Source organism: Doryrhamphus excisus, chromosome 14 (assembly GCF_030265055.1).
Source record: "Doryrhamphus excisus isolate RoL2022-K1 chromosome 14, RoL_Dexc_1.0, whole genome shotgun sequence".
Taxonomy (NCBI): Eukaryota; Metazoa; Chordata; class Actinopteri; order Syngnathiformes; family Syngnathidae; genus Doryrhamphus; species Doryrhamphus excisus.
Window position 1 is genome coordinate 15899676 of NC_080479.1, and position 13896 is coordinate 15913571.

The 13896-nt window shown below is 32.4% G+C and overlaps 1 protein-coding gene across 1 annotated transcript; it reads right to left on the bottom strand.

Moving 5' to 3' along the window:
• Window positions 1–344: 344 nt before the first annotated feature.
• On the bottom strand, window positions 345–5070 carry LOC131101874 (prostate stem cell antigen-like). Its single transcript, XM_058047265.1, has 3 exons — window positions 4938–5070; window positions 3325–3444; window positions 345–756 (listed from the first exon to the last, which is right to left on the bottom strand). Exons 1-3 carry the CDS (start codon window positions 5056–5058, stop codon window positions 548–550), a joined length of 450 nt encoding a protein of 149 aa, XP_057903248.1. The 5' UTR covers window positions 5059–5070; the 3' UTR covers window positions 345–547.
• Window positions 5071–13896: the final 8826 nt, after the last annotated feature.

Sequence of the window (13896 nt, forward strand, 5' to 3'; positions counted from 1 at the left end):
GAAAACAAAGTCATAAATTTACAAAAAAATAATGTTGGAATATTTCAAGATCAAAGTCGGAATTTGATGAGAAAAAAAAGTCAGAATATTACAAGAACAAAAACTTAAATTTACGAGAAAATAATGTTGGAATATTTCAAGAAAAAAGTCGCAAATTTACGACTAAAAAGTGAGAACATTCTGAAAACAAACTCATAAATTTACAAGAAAATAATGCTGGAATATTTTAAGAAAAAAGTCCTAAATTTACAACAAAAAAGTGAGAATATTCTGAAAACAAAGTCATAAATTTACAAGAAAATAATGTTGGAATATTTCAAGAGCAAAGTCGAAATTTTACGAGAAAAAAAAGTCAGAATATTACGAGAACAAAAGTTTATTATTAGACCATTTATCAAGTCACAATTATTGTTATCTAACACAAATTAAACAGATTAAATAAAAATTATAATCATTTCACGAGTGGCCTGCTTTCATGTTTTTACAGTCATTTTCCTCCCTAGATGACGACGACGACGTTCTCCATGAGCCGGGATGCCATACTGTATCAGGCCAGCAGGAGGCTGAGTGCGGGCAGCAGGCAGAGCGTGGCTCCTCCCCCCCACCTGAGGGCGCCAGCAGCCCCGTTACACAGGTCTGTGTTGCAGCAAACGTTAGTGTAGTTGAAATAGAGGCCGCTGGCGTATTTCTGTCCGCTCACGCCGCACTGGGAGGGAATGGCGCAGCTCTTCTCGTACATGGTCACTTGAAGGGCGCCTACGGAAGCGGAGGAAGGGCGGACGATTGTGTCATCACCGTACGCATGCGATTAACAGTCATGATGGATGAAGGCTATTTTTACAGCTAATGATGATAATGGCATCATTCAGGCTTTTCAATCAACCTGATGAAACTGATTGTGTGAATTAGTACTCCTTTTCTGCTACACTACACAGGATTTAGAAAAAATACTCACATTTTTGTGGCTATACACACAAAAATATGCTTCCTGTAGACATAGACAATCAAGATCAATCAATAATGATTAGACTAGTTTTAGTTAGTTTTTTCTTCATTGTAAAGTCTGGCACAAATAGAAGTTTATTTGTTTGGACAAATATACAAACATCCCACAAAATGAGTACGATTTAAAATCTGATTTTCAGCCATTTTCATTGGTTTCTTGATAATAACCCAAATTAATACCTATGGCATTTTAGCGCGGCATATTAGGACCACATAACAAAAATAAAATAAAATAAAGTCGTTAATTTATAATAAAAAAAGGTTTTACATTTACACAAAAAAAGTCATTAATTTACAAGAATTAAAGCGAAAATTTCCGACAACAAAGTCTGAACGTTGTCGTAAATGTCCAATTTTATTGTCATAAATTTACAAGAAATAGTCACAATATTATGATAAAAAATACACAAGAAAAAAAGTCGTACATTTAGAAAAAGAAAAAAAAAATCTTCTAAATTTACGATTTTATTCCCATAAATTTTGGAGAAAAAGTCATAATATTATGAGAATAAAGTTCTAAATATCGAAAATATAAAAAAAATTGAGTCCTAAATTTCAGATTTTATTGTCGTAAATCTACGGAAAAAAAGTTGTAATATTATGACAATAATTACATAAATTTACAAGAAAAAAAGTTTAATATTTATGAGAAAAAAGTCATACATTGAGATTCTGAAAACAAAGTCATAAATTTACAAGAAAATAATGTTGGAATATTTCAAGAGCAAAGTTGGAAATTTATGAGGAAAAAAAGTCAGAATATTACGAGAACAAAAACTTTAATTTATGAGAAAATAATGTTGGAATATTTCAAGAAAAAAGTCTTAAATTTACAACAAAAAAGTGAGAATATTCTGAAAACAAAGTCATGAATTTACAAGAAAATAATGTTGGAATATTTCAAGAAAAAAGTCTTAAATTTACGACTAAAAAGTGACAATATTCTGAAAACAAAGTCATTAATTTACAAGAAAATAATGTTGGAATATTTCAAGAAAAAAGTAGCAAATTTACGACAAAAAAGTGAGAATATTCTGAAAACAAAGTCATAAATTTACAAGAAAATAATGTTGGAATATTTCAAGAAAAAAAGTCTTAAATTTACGACTAAAAAGTGACAATATTCTGAAAACAAAGTCATAAATTTACAAGAAAATAATGTTGGAATATTTCAAGAAAAAAGTCGTAAATTTACGACAAAAAAGTGAGAATATTCTGAAAACAAAGTCATACATTTACAAGAAAATAATGTTGGAATATTTCAAGAGCAAAGTTGGAAATTTATGAGGAAAAAAAAGTCAGAATATTACGAGAACAAAAACTTAAATTTACGAGAAAATAATGTTGGAATATTTCAACAAAAAAGTCTTAAATTTACGACTAAAAAGTGAGAATATTCTGAAAACAAAGTCATTAATTTACAAGAAAATAATGCTGGAATATTTTAAGAAAAAAGTCTTAAATTTACGCCAAAAAAGTGAGAATATTCTGGAAAAAAAGTCATAAATTTACAAGAAAATAAGGTTGGAATATTTCAAGAAAAAAGTCTTAAATTTACGACTAAAAAGTGACAATATTCTGAAAACAAAGTCATAAATTTACAAGAAAATAATGTTGGAATATTTCAAGAGCAAAGTTGGAAATTTATGAGGAAAAAAAAGTCAGAATATTACGAGAACAAAAACTTAAATTTACGAGAAAATAATGTTGGAATATTTCAAGAAAAAAAGTCTTAAATTTACGCCAAAAAAGTGAGAATATTCTGGAAAAAAAAGTCATAAATTTACAAGAAAATAATGTTGGAATATTTCAAGAAAAAAGTCGTAAATTTACGACAAAAAAGTGAGAATATTCTGAAAACAAAGTCATAAATTTACAAGAAAATAATGTTGGAATATTTCAAGAGCAAAGTTGGAATTTTATGAGAAAAAAAATATATAATATTTAACACCTGTGGGCCACAAATGGCCCATGGGCCACACTTTGAACGCCCTGATCTTTTTCAGTAACTTAGATCTAGTGTCCAAAGATATATTTTGGCATATTTTAAAAACATTAAAATACAATCTATTCATTATGAATAGTTCTATTATTAATTAATTAATTACCCATTTTTTTTAAGTGGCTACTTTGTGCATGGATGTTTTTCAAAAACTGGTTTTCGGTTTTACAATATGAAATATTGTTCAATGTGTTCCCACACATGTTTGTTGCTACAATGAACCTTTTGTCCCCCACTTGTGTTCCAATAGAGACTCAGATCCTCCCACCCTGACTGACTCTTTCGACTCTTGAACACAATAAAGCTCCACAGCTCACCTCGTTTTCCCGTTGCGACACTGGACAGGCAGCGCTGTCCAACGGGACACTCTTGCGGAAACTTCAGGCAATCCAGCGGCGAGATGGCGGGAAATAGACAGGTATAACACTGCAAGCAGCCTGAAACCGAACACAAGCTTGTTTAATTTAAACAGTTTAATTTGGTGCGCCCAACATCTATCAAATATGTAAATGCAGTACTTCCTCCAGTCTACAGGGGGAAACAGCGAGGCGTACGCGTCACAATGAAGCAGTGGTAGAATTAGAAAGACATATTAGTATTTATAGTCTCTTCATAGCTGGTAACTTTTTAAATCAATCTGAAGTACTGTTTTAGGGATCTCCAAAGTGCAGCCAGGGGGCCATTTGTGACCCGCAGCTGATTTTTTTACCTGCCCACGACACATGCTAAATATGTATTTTGACAAGATAATGAATTTTCCAAAAATAACAAGAAAAAGATATAGTTTCATGAAAATAATGTTGGAATATTACCAGTCAAAAAATACATAATTTTAGTAGAAGTAAAAAAGTTTAAATATGTATTTTTTAGGTTGTAATATTTGCGGAAGCATGTTTTATTTGATGAAAATAAAGTAAAAATATGATAGGAATAAATCATAATAACAAGGTAAAAAATAGTTGGAAAAAAACAGCAAAAATGCCCCCAAAATGCTGTAATTTTACAAAAATAAAGTCAAAATATTATTGTCGTAAATCATAGAGGAAATATACAAGTTGAAATAGAAATGCCTAAAAATGCTGTAATGATACAAGAATAAAGTAAAAAATATTATAGGAATAAACCATAGAGAAGTTGAAATAGTTGTAATTTTGTAATTTTACAAGAATAAAGTCAAAATATAAAAAGTTGCACTTTTATGAGAATAAACTCATAGTATTATGAGGAATTCTTTTTACTAAAAAATATTTTTTTTACAAGAATAAAGTCAAAATATAAAAAGTTACACTTTTATAAGAATAAACTCATAGTATTATGAGGGGAAAAATATTTTTTAGTAAAAAAATTCCTCACAATACTGTGAGTTTATTCTTTTTTTCCCTCATAATAAAAACAAATTCCTCATAATACTATGAGTTTATTCTTATAAAAGTGCAACTTTTTATATTTTGACTTTATTCTTGTAAAATTCATAGTATTACAACTTGAAAAATATATATTTTTTTTAGTAGCATGGAATTGAAATATTAAAATAAAAAATATTTTTTTCAAGTTGTAATATTATGATAAACAAAATAAAGTTGTAATTTTTGAAATATAAAGTTTGAATATTACGGGTATAAAATCATAACATTACATTAAAAAAATTCTGACAATTATTTAAGACAATAGTTAATTTAATAAATAAAATAAACAACAGCAAAAATGTGGAAAAAAGAGGAAAGACTTAAGTTTGTAAGCTTTTTCGCCTACATGGAAATCTATTAATGACGACAACAGCGCTAGTAAATACTGTAAATACCTAAATACTAGGAAATACTACATCATAAACATACAGAAAAAAGTCAAGCGACCAAAAATATAGTAGAAATTTTAACATCACAGGAAGTGTTTAAAAAAAAAAAAATGCAAACACTCTATCTCGACATACTTGCCAAAGGAAGACAACACAGTAGCATAAGAATCTGTGAGGCGGACATGATGATGATGATGATGATGATGATGCTTCCACTCCAACAAATATCTGCCCGGAACCTTCCAGCCTTCAACATTCAAACCTCTGCAGCTGCTCCCAAATTGGCCCCAATTCAATTGTCCTGCTCCTTCAAGCCCCAACCAAGTCCACACCCCTCCTCTTCTTCTTCGCCTTCCACGCGTCTGAACGGCGAACACTTTTACACGAAAGCAGACCCAAACAATGATTGGACTGAAATATCATACATGATCATACACCATTCTGACCAAGTCGTAATTGTCCTCAATTCAGGTTAACATGGCTGATATTAGCGTGACTTAGGTGAGAAACGGTTGCTGATAGCAACAAAGCGGAAGACTAAACAGGAAATAGTACATATGTAGTCTCGTCGCAGATAACTACAGTTACTTGTGGTTATACGCTTACGTCAGCATCCCGAACAAAACAGCTCTTAGAGGCGATTCTTTGAAATAATTGATTATCAAATTTTTTTGGGTATTTGATGAATTTTTTGTTTATTTTTATATATGTAAATATGCTATGATTTCAGTGTCTTTTTCTCGTTTTTAATATATTTGTTTGTGGTTTATGTTGATTTGGTCCGTGTAGGGTAGGGTAGGGTTTGTTGATGTTTTGTAATGCAACAAGGTTATATGTATATCTTATATACATATACATTATATATCTTATTTCTTATATATAAGAAAAAAAGGTTTTTGGTGTGAAAAAGTGTAATATTAGTATCTACTTTGGTCTTAGCTCATTTTTCCTTTTTTTTTGTTATAAATATTGCAACTTCATTCCGGTAATATTATAACGTTTTGTCCAAATTAAGTTTCCCAAAATGACTACTTTTAAAGTTTGTTTCTCATAATGTTATGACTTTTATTATTTTTTTTATATTTTAATATTATCAATTTATTCTCTAAAATTTCGTTTTTTTTCTTGTTAGAATTGCAAAAATAAAAGTGAAAAAAGTGTAATATTAGTATCAACTTTGGTCTTAGCTCATTTTTCCTTTTTATTTGTTATAAATATTTCAACTTCATACCGGTAATATTATAACTTTTTTTTCCAAATTAAGTTTCCCAAAATGACTACTTTTAAAGTTTGTTTCTCATAATATTATGACTTTTATTTATTTTTTTTATATTTTAATATTATCAATTTATTCTCTAAAATTTAGACTTTTTTTCTTGTTAGAATTGCAAAAATAAAAGTGAAAAAAGTGTAATATTAGTATCAACTTTGGTCTTAGCTCATTTTTCCTTTTTATTTGTTATAAATATTTCAACTTCATTCCGGTAATATTATAACTTTTTGTCCAAATTAAGTTTCCCAAAATGACCACTTTTAAAGTTTGTTTCTCATAATATTATGACTTTTATTTTTTTTAATATTATCAATTTATTCTCTAAAATTTTGACTTTTTTCTTGTTAGAATTGCGAAATATAAAAAATAAAAATAAAAGAGAAAAACATTTTATTTATTTTTAAATAGATTTTGTTTTAAATTATTTACTTAATATTAATTTATTAATAAATATTAATTTTCTTATTATTTATAATACATTTATTATAAATTTTATTAATTTTATTCTAAATGTTAACCAGAAGCCATGTCACCAAAAATAGTTGATATAGTTAGCTTAATTTATTAATGAATATTGATTTTTTTTATTATAAATGCTAATCAGAAGCCATATCAACTACACATATTTGCTATACTTACATTAATTTATTAATTTATTAATGAATATTAATTTTCTTATTATTTATTATAAATGCCAATCAGAAGCCATATCAACAACACATATTTGCTATAATTATACTTTTACACTAGACATTTATTGGTATTCATTTTGATTTAAAAAAATCGAATTAAGCAACAAAAAAAAAATCAGAGGAGCCGCTAACCATTTCCGTTTCTATGGTTATCATCACACCTTTCCGATAATTCTTCCTGGTTCTTTGGACTGCTTTGCTTTCAATGAAGTACTCAACTCTGATTGTGCTATGTGAGTGTGTGTGTCAAGAAACTATGGGTGTCATAATCATATCTAACAAAGTCAGTGGAACATGACTATAAACTTAGAAGCTAACTGAAGCTAACTGAAGCTAACTGAAGCTAACGATGCGTGGTGTTTGGAAAGCACCGTGGGTTTTAGTCTACGATGGTGTTTTTGTGTGCAGGAATGAAGATGCTGTGCTTCTCAGCATTGTGAAGCTCGGCACGTTGGCTTAAGCCCCGATAACAAAATTAGGCTTTTGGTGTAATGGGAGACGTGAGGACGGCATTGCAGGACGGTCTGATGACTGCAAGTCTTGTGATGGGACCCGGTCAGGAGGCTCAGACCCGATGAGCTGTAGTAGTAAACAGCTTTACATGTCCAGATAGATAGATACTAGATAGATACTCGATAGCTACTAGATAGATCTTTTCTTGTCAAAAAAACATGGGAAACCTCACACACACTCAACAGGGGACCCAGAAGCATCAAAAAATGGCATAAAATGCCAAAGTGTCAGGGCGGTAATTTTTGAAAAAACCGTAAGGGGTTAGTATGTCGTTTTTTTCATTTTTTTCAACTTGCTTTTAAAGCACTTTTCTGGTGAAAAAAACAGGGGAAACCTCACACACGCTCAACAGGGGACCCAGAAGCATCCAAAAATGGCATAAAATGCCAGATTTAGAATTTGAAACGACATACTAACCCCTTACGTTTTTTGTCAAAAATCACCAAATTCAAAATCTGGCATTTTATGCCATTTTTGGATGCTTCTGGGTCCCCTGTTGAGCGTGTGTGAGGTTTCCACTTTTATTTTTGACAGAAAAGTGCTTTAAAAGCAAGTTGAAACAAATGACAAAAACGACATACTAACCCCTTACGTTTTTTGTCAAAAATCACAAAAGTCAAAATCTGGCATTTGATGCCATTTTTGGATGCTTCTGGGTCCCCTGTTGAGCGTGTGTGAGGTTTCCACTTTTATTTTTGACAGAAAGGTGCTTTAAAAGCAAGTTGAAAAAAATGACAAAAACGACATACTAACCCCTTACGTTTTTTGTCAAAAATCACCAAATTCAAAATCCTGCATTTGATGCCATTTTTGGATGCTTCTGGGTCCCCTGTTGAGCGTGTGTGAGGTTTGCACTTTTATTTTTGACAGAAAAGTGCTTTAAAAGCAAGTTGAAACAAATGACAAAAACGACATACTAACCCCTTACGTTTTTTGTCAAAAATCAAAAAAGTCAAAATCTGGCATTTGATGCCATTTTTGGATGCTTCTGGGTCCCCTGTTGAGCGTGTATGAGGTTTCCACTTTTATTTTTGACAGAAAGGTGCTTTAAAAGCAAGTTGAAAAAAATGACAAAAACGACATACTAACCCCTTACGTTTTTTGTCAAAAATCACCAATATGAAAATCTGGCATTTTATGCCATTTTTGGATGCTTCTGGGTCCCCTGTTGAGTGTGTGTGAGGTTTCCACTTTTATTTTTGACAGAAAAGTGCTTTAAAAGCAAGTTGAAAAAAATGACAAAAACGACATACTAACCCCTTACGTTTTTTGTCAAAAATCACCAAATTCAAAATCCTGCATTTGATGCCATTTTTGGATGCTTCTGGGTCCCCTGTTGAGTGTGTGTGAGTTTTCCACTTTTATTTTTGACAGAAAAGTGCTTTAAGAGCAAGTTGAAAAAAATGACAAAAACGACATACTAACCCCTTACGTTTTTTGTCCAAAATCACAAAAGTCAAAATCTGGCATTTGATGCCATTTTTGGATGCTTCTGGGTCCCCTGTTGAGCGTGTGTGAGGTTTCCACTTTTATTTTTGACAGAAAAGTGCTTTAAAAGCAAGTTGAAAAAAATGACAAAAACAACATACTAACCCCTTACGTTTTTTGTCAAAAATCACCAAGTTCAAAATCCTGCATTTGATGCCATTTTTGGATGCTTCTGGGTCCCCTGTTGAGCGTGTGTGAGGTTTCCACTTTTATTTTTGACAGAAAGGTGCTTTAAAAGCAAGTTGAAAAAAATGACAAAAACGACATACTAACCCCTTACGTTTTTTGTCAAAAATCACAAAAGTCAAAATCTGGCATTTGATGCCATTTTTGGATGCTTCTGGGTCCCCTGTTGAGCGTGTGTGAGGTTTCCACTTTTATTTTTGACAGAAAAGTGCTTTAAAAGCAAGTTGAAACAAATGACAAAAACGACATACTAACCCCTTACGTTTTTTGTCAAAAATCACCAAATTGAAAATCTGGCATTTGATGCCATTTTTGGATGCTTCTGGGTCCCCTGTTGAGTGTGTGTGAGGTTTCCACTTTTATTTTTGACAGAAAGGTGCTTTAAAAGCAAGTTGAAAAAAATGACAAAAACGACATACTAACCCCTTACGTTTTTTGTCAAAAATCACAAAAGTCAAAATCTGGCATTTGATGCCATTTTTGGATGCTTCTGGGTCCCCTGTTGAGCGTGTGTGAGGTTTCCACTTTTATTTTTGACAGAAAAGTGCTTTAAAAGCAAGTTGAAAAAAATGACAAAAACGACATACTAAAACCCCTTACGTTTTTTTCAAAAATCACCAAATTCAAAATCCTGCATTTGATGCCATTTTTGGATGCTTCTGGGTCCCCTGTTGAGTGTGTGTGAGTTTTCCACTTTTATTTTTGACAGAAAAGTGCTTTAAGAGCAAGTTGAAAAAAATGACAAAAACGACATACTAACCCCTTACGTTTTTTGTCAAAAATCACAAAAGTCAAAATCTGGCATTTTATGCCATTTTTGGATGCTTCTGGGTCCCCTGTTGAGTGTGTGTGAGGTTTCCACTTTTATTTTTGACAGAAAAGTGCTTTAAGAGCAAGTTGAATAAAATGACAAAAACGACATACTAACCCCTTACGTTTTTTTCAAAAATCACAAAAGTCAAAATCTGGCATTTTATGCCATTTTTGGATGCATCTGGGTCCCCTGTTGAGTGTGTGTGAGGTTTCCACTTTTATTTTTGACAGAAAGGTGCTTTAAAAGCAAGTTGAAAAAAATGACAAAAACGACATACTAACCCCTTACGTTTTTTGTCAAAAATCACCAAATTCAAAATCCTGCATTTGATGCCATTTTTGGATGCTTCTGGGTCCCCTGTTGAGCGTGTGTGAGGTTTCCACTTTTATTTTTGACAGAAAAGTGCTTTAAAAGCAAGTTGAAAAAAATGACAAAAACGACATACAACCCTTACGTTTTTTGTCAAAAATCACCAATATGAAAATCTGGCATTTTATGCCATTTTTGGATGCTTCTGGGTCCCCTGTTGAGTGTGTGTGAGGTTTCCACTTTTATTTTTGACAGAAAAGTGCTTTAAAAGCAAGTTGAAAAAAATGACAAAAACGACATACTAACCCCTTACGTTTTTTGTCAAAAATCACAAAAGTCAAAATCTGGCATTTGATGCCATTTTTGGATGCTTCTGGGTCCCCTGTTGAGCGTGTGTGAGGTTTCCACTTTTATTTTTGACAGAAAAGTGCTTTAAAAGCAAGTTGAAAAAAATGACAAAAACGACATACTAACCCCTTACGTTTTTTTCAAAAATCACCAAATTCAAAATCCTGCATTTGATGCCATTTTTGGATGCTTCTGGGTCCCCTGTTGAGTGTGTGTGAGGTTTCCACTTTTATTTTTGACAGAAAGGTGCTTTAAAAGCAAGTTGAAAAAAATGACAAAAACGACATACTAACCCCTTACGTTTTTTGTCAAAAATCACCAAATTCAAAATCTGGCATTTGATGCCATTTTTGGATGCTTCTGGGTCCCCTGTTGAGTGTGTGTGAGGTTTCCACTTTTATTTTTGACAGAAAACTGCTTTAAAAGCAAGTTGAAAAAAATGACAAAAACGACATACTAACCCCTTACGTTTTTTGTCAAAAATCACCAAATTCAAAATCCTGCATTTGATGCCATTTTTGGATGCTTCTGGGTCCCCTGTTGAGTGTGTGTGAGTTTTCCACTTTTATTTTTGACAGAAAAGTGCTTTAAAAGCAAGTTGAAAAAAATGACAAAAACGACATACTAACCCCTTACGTTTTTTTCAAAAAATCACCAAATTGAAAATCTGGCATTTGATGCCATTTTTGGATGCTTCTGGGTCCCCTGTTGAGCGTGTGTGAGGTTTCCACTTTTATTTTTGACAGAAAAGTGCTTTAAAAGCAAGTTGAAAAAAATGACAAAAACGACATACTAACGTTTTTTTCAAAAATCACCAAAATCAAACTTTGGCATTTTATGCCATTTTTGGATGCTTCTGGGTCCCCTGTTGAGCGTGTGTGAGGTTTCCACTTTTATTTTTGACAGAAAAGTGCTTTAAAAGCAAGTTGAAAAAAATGAAAAAAACGACATACTAACCCCTTACGTTTTTTTCAAAAATCACCAAAATCAAACTTTGGCATTTTATGCCATTTTTGGATGCTTCTGGGTCCCCTGTTGAGCGTGTGTGAGGTTTCCACTTTTATTTTTGACAGAAAAGTGCTTTAAAAGCAAGTTGAAAAAAATGACAAAAACGACATACTAACCCCTTACGTTTTTTTCAAAAATCACAAAAGTCAAAATCTGGCATTTTATGCCATTTTTGGATGCATCTGGGTCCCCTGTTAAGTGTGTGTGAGGTTTCCACTTTTATTTTTGACAGAAAGGTGCTTTAAAAGCAAGTTGAAAAAAATGACAAAAACGACATACTAACCCCTTACGTTTTTTGTCAAAAATCACCAAATTCAAAATCCTGCATTTGATGCCATTTTTGGATGCTTCTGGGTCCCCTGTTGAGCGTGTGTGAGGTTTCCACTTTTATTTTTGACAGAAAAGTGCTTTAAAAGCAAGTTGAAAAAAATGACAAAAACAACATACTAACCCCTTACGTTTTTTGTCAAAAATCACCAATATGAAAATCTGGCATTTTATGCCATTTTTGGATGCTTCTGGGTCCCCTGTTGAGTGTGTGTGAGGTTTCCACTTTTATTTTTGACAGAAAAGTGCTTTAAAAGCAAGTTGAAAAAAATGACAAAAACGACATACTAACCCCTTACGTTTTTTGTCAAAAATCACAAAAGTCAAAATCTGGCATATGATGCCATTTTTGGATGCTTCTGGGTCCCCTGTTGAGTGTGTGTGAGGTTTCCACTTTTATTTTTGACAGAAAAGTGCTTTAAAAGCAAGTTGAAAAAAATGAAAAAAACGACATACTAACCCCTTACGTTTTTTTCAAAAATCACCAAAATCAAACTTTGGCATTTTATGCCATTTTTGGATGCTTCTGGGTCCCCTGTTGAGCGTGTGTGAGGTTTCCACTTTTATTTTTGACAGAAAAGTGCTTTAAAAGCAAGTTGAAAAAAATGAAAAAAACGACATACTAACCCCTTACGTTTTTTTCCAAAAATCACCAAATTGAAAATCTGGCATTTTATGCCATTTTTGGATGCTTCTGGGTCCCCTGTTGAGCGTGTGTGAGGTTTCCACTTTTATTTTTGACAGAAAAGTGCTTTAAAAGCAAGTTGAAAAAAATGAAAAAAACGACATACTAACCCCTTACGTTTTTTTCAAAAATCACCAAAATCAAACTTTGGCATTTTATGCCATTTTTGGATGCTACTGGGTCCCCTGTTGAGCGTGTGTGAGGTTTCCACTTTTATTTTTGACAGAAAAGTGCTTTGAAAGCAAGTTGAAAAAATGAAAAAAACGACATACTAACCCCTTACGTTTTTTTCCAAAAATCACCAAATTGAAAATCTGGCATTTGATGCCATTTTTGGATGCTTCTGGGTCCCCTGTTGAGCGTGTGTGAGGTTTCCACTTTTATTTTTGACAGAAAGGTGCTTTAAAAGCAAGTTGAAAAAAATGACAAAAACGACATACTAACCCCTTACGTTTTTTGTCAAAAATCACCAAATTGAAAATCTGGCATTTGATGCCATTTTTGGATGCTTCTGGGTCCCCTGTTGAGCGTGTGTGAGGTTTCCACTTTTATTTTTGACAGAAAAGTGCTTTAAGAGCAAGTTGAAAAAAATGACAAAAACGACATACTAACCCCTTACGTTTTTTGTCAAAAATCACAAAAGTCAAAATCTGGCATTTGATGCCATTTTTGATTGCTTCTGGGTCCCCTGTTGAGTGTGTGTGAGGTTTCCACTTTTATTTTTGACAGAAAAGTGCTTTAAAAGCAAGTTGAAAAAAATGACAAAAACGACATACTAACCCCTTACGTTTTTTGTCAAAAATCACAAAAGTCAAAATCTGGCATTTGATGCCATTTTTGGATGCATCCGGGTCCCTTGTTGAGCGTGTGTGAGGTTTCCACTTTTATTTTTGACAGAAAAGTGCTTTAAAAGCAAGTTGAAAAAAATGACAAAAACGACATACTAACCCCTTACGTTTTTTTCAAAAATCACCAAAATCAAAATCTGGCATTTTATGCCATTTTTGGATGCATCTGGGTCCCCTGTTGAGTGTGTGTGAGGTTTCCACTTTTATTTTTGACAGAAAGGTGCTTTAAAAGCAAGTTGAAAAAAATGACAAAAACGACATACTAACCCCTTACGTTTTTTTCCAAAAATCACCAAATTCAAAATCCTGCATTTGATGCCATTTTTGGATGCTTCTGGGTCCCCTGTTGAGCGTGTGTGAGGTTTCCACTTTTATTTTTGACAGAAAAGTGCTTTAAAAGCAAGTTGAAAAAAATGACAAAAACGACATACTAACCCCTTACGTTTTTTGTCAAAAATCACCAAATTCAAAATCTGGCATTTGATGCCATTTTTGGATGCTTCTGGGTCCCCTGTTGAGTGTGTGTGAGGTTTCCACTTTTATTTTTGACAGAAAAGTGCTTTAAGAGCAAGTTGAAAAAAATGACAAAAACGACATACTAAC